At 43.2% G+C, this 15,322-nt stretch overlaps 1 protein-coding gene and 1 long non-coding RNA gene across 3 annotated transcripts; one reads left to right on the top strand and one right to left on the bottom strand.

Moving 5' to 3' along the window:
* The first annotated feature begins 8,238 nt into the window (after window positions 1-8,238).
* LOC109752098 (uncharacterized) lies at window positions 8,239-13,376 on the top strand. 2 transcript variants are annotated; one of them, XR_005755813.3, is made up of 3 exons: window positions 8,239-9,247; window positions 9,357-9,425; window positions 10,125-10,364. It is a non-coding gene; the product is annotated as an uncharacterized lncRNA (long non-coding RNA). The 2 variants fall into 2 exon arrangements; XR_002230249.4 differs by lacking the exon at window positions 10,125-10,364 and adding an exon at window positions 12,886-13,376 and having other exon boundaries at window positions 8,255-9,247.
* LOC109752097 (formiminotransferase cyclodeaminase-like protein) lies at window positions 10,669-12,474 on the bottom strand. The gene is made up of 3 exons (XM_020310963.3): window positions 12,182-12,474; window positions 11,428-11,854; window positions 10,669-11,331 (listed from the first exon to the last, which is right to left on the bottom strand). Exons 1-3 carry the CDS (start codon window positions 12,203-12,205, stop codon window positions 10,820-10,822), a joined length of 963 nt encoding a protein of 320 aa, XP_020166552.1. The 5' UTR covers window positions 12,206-12,474; the 3' UTR covers window positions 10,669-10,819.
* Window positions 13,377-15,322: the final 1,946 nt, after the last annotated feature.

Genomic DNA, 15,322 nt, shown 5'->3' with positions numbered 1-15,322 from the left:
GGTGTGCAATGGGCGATGGGCCCAGACCCCTGCGCGCATAGGATTTAGACCGGCGTGTTGACCTCTCTGTTGAGCCTAGGTGGGGCTGCGACGTGTTGATCTTCTGCGGCCGGGCATGACCCAGAAAAGTGTGTCCGGCCAAATGGGATCGAGCGTGTTGGGTTATGTGGTGCACCCCTGCAGGGAAGTTTATCTATTCGAATAGCCGTGTCCCTCGGTAAAAGGACCACCCGGAGTTGTACCTTGACCTTATGACAACTAGAACCGGATACTTAATAAAATACACCCTTCCAAGTGCCAGATACAACCCGGTGATCGCTCTCTAACAGGGCGACGAGGAGGGGATCACCGGGTAGGATTATGCTATACGATGCTACTTGGAGGACTTCAATCTACTCTCTTCTACATGCTGCAAGATGGAGGCTGCCAGAAGCGTAGTCTTCGACAGGATTAGCTATCCCCCCTCTTATTCTGGCATTCTGCAGTTCAGTCCACCGATATGACCCTTTACACATATACCCATGCATATGTAGTGTAGCTCCTTGCTTGCGAGTACTTTGGATGAGTACTCACGGTTGCTTTTCTCCCTCTTTTCCCCTTTCTATACCTGATTGTCGCAACCAGATGCTGGAGTCCAGGAGCTAGAGATCCCGAGGATGATTCTACGTGGAGTTCGGCTTCGAGGAGTAGTTAGGAGGTCCCAGGCAGGAGGCCATGCCTTTTCGATCGTTGCTACTTTTGTGCTAGCCTTCTTAAGGAAAACTTGTTTAAGTTATGTCTGTACTCAGATATTGTTGCTTCCGCTGACTCGTCTATGATCGAACACTTGTATTCGAGCCCTCGAGGCCCCTGGGTTGTAATTATGATGCTTGTATGACTTATTTATGTTGTAGAGTTGTGTTGTGATATCTTCCTGTGAGACCCTGATCTTGACCGTACACATTTGCGTGCATGATTAGTGTATGGTCAAATCGGGGACGTCACATTGAATAATAAAGTGTGGCCATTCTAAAAAAAACGATTCTCGTAATCTCTTGTGTGGAATCTCCAATTCTTCATCAGAACTAGACGCGAGCGGAAGAACAATTTTGTGGGAGCTCCTATACGGCGCTGCAGGCGCCCGTTCGCGCTCCTGGCGCCTGCAGTGCCCCGTGCTGGGCCGGCCCATGAAATTCGCAGACTAGCAAACGCAAAAGATAGCAAAAAAAATCGCAAAAAAGCTCTCTACAGGTTTCAAACTCACCATAACACCAACCACGCAAGCTACTTGCCCTTTGTGATTAGTAAGAGAGGCAAATACATAATAGCAAGGCCGCAACACTATTTTATTACACAGAACCATTCATCTGTTGTACCACTTAAATATTTTGAATTATTTGGAAAAAATATCATGATTTTGAAAAAAGTTATTCATTTTGGAAGAAAAATTCACAAACCTGAATAAAGTTCATTGATTTTTTTAAAAAAACATCAAATTTGAAAAATGCTCACAGATTTTGAAAACAAAAAAACATCAAATTTGGAAAATGTTCATCAAATTTGAGAAAAAGTTCATCGATTATGATAAAAAGTTCAGTGATTTTGAAAAATATTCATCAATTTTTTTAAAAAAAACTCAATCAATTTTCAAGAAAAGTTCATCGAATTTGAAAAAATGTTCATCAAAATTTATTCATCGAATTAGAAAAGTAGTTTCATCAATTTGAAGAAAAAAGTTCAGGAATTTGAAACATCATACCAGGAAGAAAAAAAGAATAAACAGAAACATAAAAAAAAAAGGAAAAGGGAAAACAAGAAAAAAGAAGAAGGAAAGAGGAAATACGAAAATAAGGAAAGAGATGTAAGTTGACATACCAGTGAAGGTGGCGTGGTGGTTACCGCAATATAGTTTGGTGTGGACGTCGCTGGTTTGATCCCCCGCGTGTGCACCTTTTACGCGTTTACAAGAAAGCGAAGATGGGTCGGCCCAGCGCGGGGCGCTGCAGGCGCCCGTTTGCAAAATACACATTAACGGGCAGCGTCAAATAGGATTCGCCCAATTTTTTTATGTTTTCTTGGGCGTTCTTCTCTGGTTTTGGGGGTTTCTACTTTATGTTTTTTCTTATATTTTCTTCTTTTTTGATTTCAAAATTCATGAACATTCAAAATACCACCAACATTTAATTTTTTATGAATATGTGGATATCTCAAAATTTGCAAACTTAAAAAAAGTACTTTTTTGGTTCCAACTTTTTAAAATATTTTTACATCAAATATAACATTTTTCTGGAATAAAAGAAACGAAACCAGAAAACCAGCCCCACCACGTTCCCGGAGGTGCAGAAACGGTACGTCGGCCGGCCGCCGGCCAACCGCGTGTTTTGGGGCCTTCCCGTTCACGGTGCCCACTCTGTATGCCTTCCGGTGCTCCTCGCCGCCGTTCTGGCGCACGGACCCCCAAGGAGGAGCCCCTCTCCAATTGCGCCGCTCTCAGCCCTAACCCCATCCCCTTGTGTTCGTGTCGATCCACCACCCCCATGAAAGGGAGATGGGCCGAGCATGGGAGGAGGAATTTTGCGGCGGCGGTGCAACCTCCACATTAGAGGAACCCTACACGCAAGGTGAGTCAAGACATAACGGCGAGAGGTCAGGACATGAGCAACTTGTGAGGACGGATCGAACCGGAATAGAAAAAAAAATCAATAAAACCGGTGCATGTGAGGACGGAAGGTGGAGATGAAATGAATGAAATGATTGGAGGGAAGGGAAGCGAATGAAACAACCTACATACACCTCTTTGATAATAGAGATAATGACATATAGATCATATAACTGAATTGAATTCTAATTACGCATACCATATTTGGGATGGGCTTTATCTTGCATAAGTACTGGTTACTTTGTCTTACTACAGACTTGATTGAAGAGTTTAAGGGGGCGCTGCCAACAGAAACCAGCTTAATGCTTTGAGTAAGCTGATGAATCATGCATAGATGGTGTTTGTGGCAAGCTTAATTGCGACAAATAATTTTTGTCGCCATTGTGTAGTTTTGCAAGCCAAGTGGCGTGCTGCGCACATCCCTACTGGGGACGCGTCTCTAGAAGCGATTGCATGTAGGGAAGGTATATGCCTTGCAGATGATCTCCTCCGCCACATTGCTGGGCTGGCACCATGACCCATTATGTATTCCAATTTTTGTAAACTTTGAATCATAAAGTGTGGCCATTCTAAAAAAACCCCGATTCTCGTAATCTCTTGTGTGGAATCTCCAATTCTTCATCGGAACTAGACGCGAGCGGAAGAACAATTTTGTGGGAGCTCCTATACGACACTGCAGGCGCCCGTTCGCGCTCCTGGCGCCTGCAGTGCCCCGCACTGGGCCGGCCCATGAAACTTGCAGACTAGCAAACACAAAAGATAGCAAAAAATCACAAAAAAGCTCTCTACAGGTTTCAAACTCACCACAACACCAACCACGCAAGCTACTTGCCCTTTGTGATTAGTAAGAGAGGCAAATACATAATAGCAAAGCCGCAACACTATTTTATTGCACAGAACCATTCATCTATTGTACCACTTAAATATTTTGAATTATTTGGAAAAAATATCATGATTTGGAAACTAGTTCTTCATTTTGAAGAAAAATTCACAAACCTGAAAAAAGTTCATTCATTTTTTAAAAAAAAATTATCAAATTTGAAAAATGTTCACATATTTTGAAAAGAAAAAATATCAAATTTGGAAAACGTTCATCAAATTTGAGAAAAGGTTCATCGATTCTGATAAAAAGTTCAGCCATTTTAAAAAATGTTCAGCGATTTTTTTAAAAAAGTTAATCAATTTTGATGAAAATTTCATCGAATTTGAAAAAAGTTCATAAAATTTGAAAAAAGTTCGTTGAATTTGAAAAAATGTTCATAAAAATTTAAAAAATTCATCGAATTCGAAAAGTAATTTCATCAATTTGAAGAAAAAAGTTCAGGAATTTGAAACATCATACCAGGAAGAAAAAAAGAATAAACAGAAACATAAAACGAAAAAAGGAAAAGGGAAAACAAGAAAAAAGAAGAAGGAAAGAGGAAATACGAAAATAAGGAAAGAGATGTAAGTTGACATATCAGTGAAGGTGGCGTGGTGGTTACCGCAATATAGTTTGGTGTGGACGTCGCTGGTTTGATCCCCCGCGTGTGCGTCTTTTACGCGTTTACAAGAAAGCGAAGATGGGTCGGCCCAGCGCGGGGCGCTGCAGGCGCCCATTTGCAAAATGCACATTAACGGGCAGCGTCAAATAGGATTCGCCCAATTTTTTTATGTTTTCTTGGGCGTTCTTCTCTGGTTTTGGGGGGTTTCTACTTTATGTTTTTTCTTATATTTTTCTTCTTCTTTTGCTTTAAAAAATTCATGAACATTCAAAATACCACCAACATTTAATTTTTTTATGAATATGTGGATATCTCAAAATTTGCAAACTAAAAAAAATACTTTTTTGGTTCCAACTTTTTAAAATATTTTTACATGAAATATAACATTTTTCTGGAATAAAAGAAATGGAACCAGAAAACCAGCCCCACCACGTTCCCGGAGGTGCAGAAACGGTACGTGGGCCGGCCACCGGCCCACCGCGTGTTTTGGGGCCTTCCCGTTCATGGTGCCCACTCTGTATGCCTTCCGGTGCTCCTCGCCGCCGTTCCGGCGCACGAACCCCCAGGGAGGAGCCCCTCGCCAATTGCCCCACTCTCAGCCCTAACCCCCTCCCCTTGTGTTCGTGTCGATCCACCACCGCCATGAAAAGGGACGATGGGCCGAGCATGGGAGGAGGAATTTTGCGGCGGTGGTGCAACCTCCACATTAGAGGAACCCTACGCGCAAGGTGAGTCAAGACATAACGGCGAGAGGTCAGGACATGAGCAACTTGTGAGGACGAATCGCACCAAAATAGGAAAAAAAATCAATAAAACCGGTGCATGTGAGGAGGGAAGGTGGAGATGAAATGAATGAAATGATTGGAGGGAAGGGAAGCGAATGAAACAACCTTCATACACCTCTTTGATAATAGAGATAATGACATATAGATCATATAATTGAATTGAATCCTAATTACGCATACCATTTTTGGGAGGGGCTTTATCTTGCATAAGTACTGGTTACTCTGTCTTACTACAGACTTGATTGAAGAGTTTAAGGGGGCGCTGCCAACAGAAACCAGCTTAATGCTTTGAGTAAGCTGATGAATCATGCATAGATGGTGTTTGTGGCAAGCTTAATTGCTACAAATAATTTGTGTCGCCATTGTGTAGTTTTGCAAGCCAAGCGACGTGCTGCGCACGTCCCTATTGGGGATGCGTCTCTGGAAGCGATTGCATGTAGGGAAGGTATATGCCTTGCACATGATCTCCTCCGCACATTGTTGGGCTGGCACCATGACCCATTATGTATTCCAATTTTTGTAAACTTTGAATAATAAAGTGTGGCCATTCTAAAAAAACCCGATTCTCGTAATCTCTTGTGCGGAATCTCCAATTCTTCATCGGAACTAGACGCGAGCGGAAGAACAATTTTGTGGGAGCTCCTATACGGCGCTGCAGGCGCCAGTTCACGCTCCTGGCGCCTGCAGTGCCCCGCGTTGGGCCGGCCCATGAAACTCGCAGACTAGCAAACGCAAAAGATAGCAAAAAAATCGCAAAAAAGCTCTCTACAGGTTTCAAACTCACCACAACACCAACCACGCAAGCTACTTGCCCTTTGTGATTAGTAAGAGAGGCAAATACATAATAGCAAGGCCGCAACACTATTTTATTGCACAGAACCATTCATCTATGGTACCACTTAAATATTTTGAATTATTTGGAAAAAATATCATGATTTTGAAAAAAGTTCTTCATTTTGAAGAAAAATTCACAAACCTGAAAAAAGTTCATTGATTTTTTTTAAATTACCAAATTTCAAAAATATTCACATATTTTGAAAAGAAAAATATCAATTTTGGAAAACATTCATCAAATTTGAGAAAAGGTTCATCGATTCTGATAAAAAGTTCATCGATTTTTTTGAAAAAAGTTAATCAATTTTCAAGAAAACTTCATCGAATTTGAAAAAAGTTCATGAGATTTGGAAAAAGTTCATCGAATTTGAAAAAATGTTCATAAAAATTTAAAAAATTCGTCAAATTTGAAAAGTAATTTCATCAATTTGAAGAAAAAAGTTCAGGAATTTGAAACATCATACCAGGAAGAAAAAAAGAATAAACAGAAACATAAAACGAAAAAAGGAAAAGGGAAAACAAGAAAAAAGAAGAAGGAAAGAGGAAATACGAAAATAAGGAAAGAGATGTAAGTTGACATATCAGTGAAGGTGGCGTGGTGGTTACCGCAATATAGTTTGGTGTGGACGTCGCTGGTTTGATCCCCCGCGTGTGCACCTTTTACGCGTTTACAAGAAAGCGAAGATGGGTCGGCCCAGCGCGGGGCGCTGCAGGCGCCCGTTTGTAAAATACACATTAACGGGCAGCGTCAAATAGGATTCGCCCAATTTTTTTTATGTTTTCTTGGGCGTTCTTCTCTGGTTTTGGGGGGTTTCTACTTTATGTTTTTTCTTATATTTTCTTCTTCTTTTGCTTTAAAAATTCATGTACATTCGAAATACCACCAACATTTTTTTATGAATATGTGGATATCTCAAAATTTGCAAACTTAAAAAAAAATATTTTTTTGGTTCCAACTTTTTAAAATATTTTTACATGAAATATAAAATTTTTCTGGAATAAAAGAAACGGAACTAGAAAACCAGCCCCACCACGTTCTCGGAGGTGCAGAAACGGTACGTGGGCCGGCCGCCGGCCCACCGCGCGTTTTGGGGCCTTCCCGTTTGCGGTGCCCACTCTGTATGCCTTCCGGTGCTCCTCGCCGCCGTTCGGGCGCACGAACCCCCAAGGAGGAGCCCCTCGCCAATTGCCCCGCTCTCAGCCCTAACCCCCCCCCCTTGTGTTCGTGTCGATCCACCACCGCCATGAAAGGGACGATGGGCCGAGCATGGGAGGAGGAATTTTGCGGCGGCGGTGCAACCTCCACATTAGAGGAACCCTATGCACAAGGTGAGTCAAGACATAACGGCGAGAGGTCAGGACATGAGCAACTTGTGAGGACGGATCGAACCGGAATAGAAAAAAAATCAATAAAACTGGTGCATGTGAGGAGGGAAGGTGGAGATGAAATGAATGAAATGATTGGAGGGATGGGAAGCGAATGAAACAACCTACATACACCTCTTTGATAATAGAGATAATGACATATAGATCATATAATTGAATTGAATTCTAATTACGCATACCATTTTTGGGAAGGGCTTTATCTTGCATAAGTACTGGTTACTCTGTCTTACTACATACTTGATTGAAGAGTTTAAGGGGGCGCTGCCAACAGAAACCAGCTTAATGCTTTGAGTAAGCTGATGAATCATGCATAGATGATGTTTGTGGCAAGCTTAATTGCTACAAATAATTTGTGTCGCCATTGTGTAGTTTTGCAAGCCAAGCGGCGTGCTGCGCACATCCCTACTGGGGACGCGTCTCTGGAAGCGATTGCATGTAGGGAAGGTATATGCCTTGCAGATGATCTCCTCCGCCACATTGCTGGGCTGGCACCATGACCCATCATGTATTCCAATTTTTGTAAACTTTGAATAATAAAGTGTGGCCAACCCGATTCTCGTAATCTCTTGTGTGGAATCTCCAATTCTTCATCGGAACTAGACGCGAGTGGAAGAACAATTTTGTGGGGGCTCCTATACGGCGCTGCAGGCACCCGTTCGCGCTCCTGGCGCATGCAGTGCCCCGCGCTGGGCCGGCCCATGAAAGTCGCAGACTAGCAAACGCAAAAGATAGAAAAAAAATCGAAAAAAGCTATCTACAGGTTTCAAACTCACCACAACACCAACCACGCAAGCTACTTGCCCTTTGTGATTATTAAGAGAGGCAAATACATAATAGCAAGGCCGCAACACTATTTTATTGCACAGAACCATTCATCTATTGTACCACTTAAATATTTTGAATTATTTGGAAAAAATATCATGATTTTGAAAAAGTTCTTCATTTTGGAAGAAAAATTCACAAACCTGAAAAAATTTCATTGATTTAAAAAAATCATCAAATTTGAAAAATGTTCACAGATTTTGAATAGAAAAAAAATTAAATTTGGACAACGTTCATCAAATTTGAGAAAAGGTTCATCAATTCTGATAAAAACTTCAGCAATTTTGAAAAATGTTCATCGAATTTTTTAAAAAAGGTTATTCAATTTTCAAGAAAAAGTTCATCGAATTTGAAAAAAGTTCATAAAATTCGGAAAAAGTTCATTGAATTTAAAAAAATGTTCATCAAAATTTATAAAATTCTTCGAATTTGAAAAGTAATTTCATCATTTGAAGAAAAAAGTTCAGGAATTTGAAACATCATACCAGGAAGAAAAAAGAATAAACAGAAACATAAAACGAAAAAAGGAAAAGGGAAAACAAGAAAAAAGAAGAAGGAAAGAGGAAATACGAAAATTAGGAAAGAGATGTAAGTTGACATATCAGTGAAGGTGGCGTGGTGGTTACCGCAATATAGTTTGGTGTGGACGTCGCTGGTTTGATCCCCCGCGTGTGCGCCTTTTACACGTTTACAAGAAAGCGAAGATGGGTCGGCCCAGCGCGGGGCGCTGCAGGCGCCCGTTTGCAAAATACACATTAACGGGCAGCGTCAAATAGGATTCGCCCAATTTTTTTATGTTTTCTTGGGCGTTCTTCTCTGGTTTTGGGGGGTTTCTACTTTATGTTTTTTCTTATATTTTCTTCTTCTTTTGCTTTTAAAATTCATGAACATTCAAAATACCACCAACATTTAATATTTTTATGAATATATCGATATCTCAAAATTTGCAAACTAAAAAAAATACTTTTTTGATTCCAACTTTTTAAAATATTTTTACATGAACTATAACATTTTTCTGGAATAAAAGAAACTTTTTTTTCTGGAATAAACGAAACGGAACCAGAAAACCAGCTCCACCACGTTCCCGGAGGTGCAGAAACGGTATGTGGGCCGGCCGCCGGCCCACCGCGCGTTTTGGGGCCTTCCTGTTCGCGGTGCCCACTCTGTATGCCTTCCGGTGCTCCTCACCGCCGTTCCGGCGCACGGACGCCGTCGGCCATTGGGCATGCCGCTGACCTCCAGCGGCACGCACTCCGCCTCCACCTCCACCAGCGGTGGAACCGCTTTTGGCTCACCTGGTAATTCCCATAAAAAAACACCGGGACCTCTTCCAGCTTGGTTTCAATCTGATGCCATACACTGTCTCGCTGTTCATTCTTCACTGATTTGGCGACCGCCGTGTCCTAGGGTTTACCGGCGATGCCGAACAGGGGAAGAAAAGCGCCTCCCCATGCCGCGCGCGGTTCCGATCTGCTGGTAAATCCAAGCGCTGTTTTCTCCCCCTGCTCTAAATTTCACGTTTGGACCAAGATTTGTTACGTCGGCCTCTTCTTGTATCCAAGCTCTGGCCAGTTGGTGTGATGCTTGGATCCAAATGCCCTGTTGGGTTCGAGATCTGATGGGCTTCCTCCCAAATCACAATCTGCAAACTCAGGCAGCTATTTTGGAGTATGGGTTTGATGCTAGATTGTTTGTCATCCTGCTTGTTAGTTGCAAGCATACTGCATTATTCTGACGGCTGAAATCCGTGCTAACATTGTCTTGAATTTAACCTAAAATTTATATCTTAGGAAGAATATACATGAACATTGACCAATGCAAGAGTACTGCTTGCTGGCTTATAGTCCAAGTGTTTTTTTATGGCCTGTTATTCCAGCATTGAACATTGATTAGCAACTATCACAATTAATCTCCCATATATTTGTATTATTCCTTTCTCAGTATATTGAATCTACTTTTTTCCGATAAAGATATTGAATCTATCTACTTACGTGGTCTATCTTCAGAACTTTGGAGTTTTTGACACGCCCTTCTTTTTAATGCTTAGATTTCTAGTGGGGTATTTGTTGAATCTAGTGCTGCCATTTCTGTTGATGTTGCTAGTGGAACTGCCACAATTGCTCCTTATGTGAATTTAGATGATCATGTGAGAATGCTCAGTTACCGATTTGACAGGTACATGCTGCTGCAAAAGGTCTATCTAAAGTGTGACGGTTCTTTCCTCCTCCCGTATTTCCTACCATAGATGGTACCCAACTCATTCAGTTGCCTACCTTCATAGTCCATAATTTTCTCTGATCATCTTTTTAATGTTTTCCTTATCTTCCTTCAATCTTATGGGATCTGCAAAAGGATCTGTAAATCTCCTGCAAGCTGACTTACACAAAGATACTTGACGGCTATTTGAACTTTGAAGTGCCCCCTTCTATAGCGGTATTCTAAATAGTATATATTGTAGTGCATGGTACAAAGTGAGACAGCATAAATTAAAATATTCATATTTTCACATATATTTATATATTAATCTTTTACCCTCTAATCTTTTCTGTTCCAAATTTCTATGAAAAAATGTGTGCCCCCACCCCCTCCATCCCCCAAAAAGTATTTTGTCAGTTGGCATTAAGCAATGCTGCCTTGCCAAGTTGCCAGATTTTAATTACTGAAAACAACATTCTCATTCAGTGATCAGACCTGTTATGCGCCAATTACTGTGGTGAAGTTTCCATAGACCATCTCCAGTGCCGATTTTATTAAGTATATACAAAATATTGGAATTGGTCGGTCTGGGGTCCAGTTAGTGCCACAGTTTAAACAGCAGCATACATGGAAGTGCAGACATGCCTGATCACAATAAGAAAATTATGCACATGTCAATCAGCTGCAGAAACCATCTCGAAGTACCTTTCCAGCATCATGTCCTTGGACAGGTCGGTGAAATAACCCTTGTCGACCTCAAGCCCTTGCTCTTCTGCAATCTGCTCCACCAGCCACTGAACCTGATCGGCACCAACATGGTCTGGATCCAGCAAGCACGCAATCTCCGTGCAGTTGTCGCCATGGAAGAGAGCGAGCGCCTGCACCGTCGGGAACCCTCCGCTCCGTCCGGTCACCCTTCGGGTGATCCTTCTCACGGTCGGGACATCCTTGCAGAATATCGGCACATTGTAGCTCTCGACGAAAGGTTTAGCTCCGACCATGGTGGCGCCTCTTTTACTAGAAACATGAGCTGGGCCCACATCTGGCTTCACTGGTAGAGTATCAGGGAGCACTTGTCCTGTCCATTGGATGCCGTTGTGATTTGGCCGGTAGTAGCCGAGCTCACGCCGGACCGCACTGACACTCTTGCTGGTGGGGTGTGCTGCTGCGTAGAGGAACACCGGAACTGCATACAGAACAGGGAGGGAAGAGAACCAGATTATTTATGTAGTGTATCATCTCATTTGTTAGTGATAGAACAAAATCTTGTCGAAGAGCACACCTTGCAAACCATTTCCAATGTCAGAGGCCACCAGCTTAGCCAGCTGTGCAGCATCCTCCATGGTGGCTGCTTGACTCAGGGGGTGGAACGACATGTCATCGACGACGCCGATCCTTGGATGAGTCCCACAGTGCACTTCGAGATTTATGGCTGAAAATGCAGCCTCGATCATCGCCAGCAGTACCTTCCTGATTGGGCTGAATACAGCTTCACCGGTGGAGCTTTCGCTGGTGATGTAGGAGACAAGCGTGTAGCGGACACGGTTGTAGTACTCATCCTCAAACTTGCTGAGCAAACCCACCTCAGGGTCTTTCTGGCCTATGCGGCTGATGGCGTCGACAACCGCCGCGTTTTGGCTTTCAGAAATGTAGAGCTTGCAGCAGATCACCTTCAAGTGCATCGTGCTGAGCTTCGCCTTCACGTTTGCCTTTGGAGCAGATGAACAAGGTACGAATTCAGGTGAGGATAAACTGAAATTTCAATTTTTCTTCTTTGAAATAGTACTGGGTGGCTTAATTCCTAGTGTCTAGTACATGTATCTGAATATCTGATTGCACAATCGACCCAGATACAGCAGAAATCAACTAGTTCTAGCTAATTCCTCGCAGATCCTTGAAATTAGCAGGTTTTGGAAGTTCATATATGGCTGAATAACCTGGGTTTTTCGCACTCTGTCTGTTCTAGCCTCTATCTACAAATCCTAAATCCTGGTTCAAATCTTGAGGAACTGGAGGGGCTGGGTACCAGAACATACCTGCTCGGTGTGCTTGCCCTCCATGCCTTCAGCTCCCCCTCTATCACTCTCTCTCTCTCTCGCTTGTGGGGAATGAAATGGAGTGGTAGAGCAACGCCTTCTTCTTATGGTTATATGGATCAAAAAGTTGCTTGCAAGGAACCTTTTTGTTCCGAGTAAGCCCCAACCATGGAAGGACGGAGCATGTGCTCTTCAGCTTTATGACTCAGCAGTCCCCTACATCTACATATACTTGCATAGTTATCTTTGGTTGTCGCACGGCTGCATGCCACCGGCCGATGGGAAACATTATTCTTATGCACATGGTAACATGCTATTGCCCTGTTAAACCGCATCATAATAAATCTTGTCTCTTACTCTTTGCCGTGGACCTAATTTCATTACTTGTGGATAATGAAATCTTGTGTGTTACCCCCATCCATCTAGGTGGCCGGTGCAATGTCATTGTCCACCTCAGAAGCACACGGTTTCGTCGAAAACCGTCATTGGACGGGAATTAATGGGATGGCAGTCCTCCGCATCTCGAAATTATACATTTTGCCAATGACAAATGTCGTGCGACGGTCATGCCGATTATTTGCTGCTTTTGTGCACTAGCAATTAATTAACTCCCTGAAGACGTATATATAACTGAGTGTATGCTCATGGCCGTCCTCCTATAGCCGGATTGCTTCACTTTTATAGTCGAATTGCTTCTCTTGCAGGTTGCATTCTGTGTACCACTATCAATTTGGAGGGCTCTGACGTCTTGAGAAGAGCAATTTGGGGGCTCTGATCAGCGGCGTACCGCATGAGGACCGGGACAAAGGGGGATGGATCGCCGCGGGCAATGTGATGGGGAAGGGGACAAAGATCTGACCTGTATCGATGGGTACACTGCTCTCTGGATAGGACTGTGCAGCCGTACGTGGCGATCACGTGCATCTTAGAGAAAAGCATTTGTGATCTGAAATGAGCCGTCGTTTTCCACGTTGATATGCTCATATGGCCATCTGCGCTGCCGCTGTTTTTTCTTTACATTTACTAGAGCTCGTTCATGATGATTGATGATTGGATTCATGGTAAGCTTGAAATCGGTCATGTGAACTGAGGTGACTTTGTATTCGGTGGGAAAACATATATACAAAATGTCAACGGTCACTTTTGACAGTGTCTTGCTGACGTGGATAAATAACTTTTCCTTCCCTTGTGTTAATTCCTTGATGAAGATTACTGGGAACGGTCACTTTGAATCTAGTCTCTTGTCTGGTAATAAAGTTTCTGTAGAGCGGTCTCTTTATATGCTCCTTGTCTTGACCTCCAATGCTAGATTCTGTTTGGAGATTAGGCAGTTTTCGTTTAACATTAGCATCATCATAAGATGTTGGACCTCTCCGGTGCAATGTCGTCGGGTGTGCGTTGTATTCTTGTTGAAGGTGTTGGCTCGAAGCTCGTCTTTGGGGACGAAGATCCTACGGGAGGGTCACAAGTCTTAGGTTTGTGGAGATTTGGGGTGAGGTCATTTCCTTTTTGGATGGCCTTGAGTTTTTCTTTTATTTTGTGTAAGCCGACTTGTCCGACAATGTTTGGCTTTGGCTAACATCATTGAATAATCAACAATACATGGTTGTGTGCATCAACCAATGTAGAGGCTGGGGGTTAATCCTCCTTTTCAGAAAAAAAATCATCATAAGATTACTAATGACAGTGTATCCAGGGGTGGCCCATTGTCTGGAAAACCGCTGATCTCGTGGCCCAACTGTCCAAGGTATGGCCAGGGCCTCTCGTTCCACAGTAAGCCCCCCTTTTGGAAGGTTCTCATCTTGCATGGAAGTCAAGAACACCTCGTCGGATCTGGACCTTAGGTTGATTAACAAACTTGTAACCCCAGGTCTCGTCCCCCTTTATAAGGCTAGAGCAGGGGTAGCTCGATCCATCTGACATCATAGTCATAGTTTTGATAGCAATTCTCTACACATATTATAAGCCCCTCACACGAGGCATTTTCCTCCTTCAACCAAAAACAAAAGCCGGAGTAGGGTGTTAGTTTTCCCCCCATCAATCAAAAACCAAAACAGAAGTAGGGTACCACCATCACGAGGGCATGAACCTAGGTGAACCCCCTGTTTGTGATCCCTTATGGTACTTCCTATCCTACGCACCACCCTACCGGGACTACTGTCGTTTTTCAGTACCATCATTTGGTGTGCCAGGCACTCGTTGCGCTAACCGGAGATCAAACGCAGATAGGATCTCAGCTTTCAGCCCACGTCTTCACATCCGGCCAGAGTTTCATCTTTATCTCCCACACCTTCGTTGCGGACGAGATAGGTCGGCTCTACACAAACATGATACCCGCCCCTGTCTGAACTCTCTTCTTCGGAACCCTCGAGTTTGTCATCGACCGCAATGGCAAAAGAGGCAATAGAGGGCTCGACAACGCAAGGTCCAGCGCTCGTACCGTGCGCCGTCGCCACCGCTTGGTCAACTACTTCAACCCCGTGTGTTTGCATCATGAATCAGATGCCCGGAGACTTGATAAACTCATCTAGAACAAATAATCCTAGCCTCTGGAAGGCATCCGGAGGCTGAATTGGCAAGGAGGAGATCGCCACCATCACCACCTTGTGCAAGGGGACATCGGCATCAATCATCTTTACCGCCATCCATCTCCATCTCTTTGTAATACCGAACCCTTGTGGATCACATACATGTGTTAGCCGATTATTTGATCCATGTGTATCACTACTATTCGTATGATGTTTGCCGTCTCCATGTGTGAATAGTCCCCTTAGTTCTCGGGGATATGGATGAACCTTGGTGTGTATAGGAGCTGAAATATTAATAATGATGTGAGATTCCCTGTGGTTTAATACCCTTTGTGAATGTTGAGAAGGGTCCCCACTCAACATTTTCGCCGCAAGGCCACAAAGCATATTATTGCCGTTGTAAAGGTTAGGATGTTGAGGTAATTAGATGACAGTAAAAGCCTCTCTACCTCACCTTTGCAATTGATAGGGGAATAGTGGAGGACCCTTGGTGAGGCCGCGTCCATAGGGAAACCCTTAATTATCGTAGTGAGAACAAAAGTGGGAAAACTACGGTAGTGGCGTGCGTGGTACGAAGTCTACGTAGAGTAGAACGTATTATGTACTCGAATCC

The sequence above is a fragment of the Aegilops tauschii genome, chromosome 1, assembly GCF_002575655.3.
Source record: "Aegilops tauschii subsp. strangulata cultivar AL8/78 chromosome 1, Aet v6.0, whole genome shotgun sequence".
In the NCBI taxonomy this organism is placed as follows: Eukaryota; Viridiplantae; Streptophyta; class Magnoliopsida; order Poales; family Poaceae; genus Aegilops; species Aegilops tauschii.
This window is presented reverse-complemented; position numbering and strand designations above follow the sequence as displayed.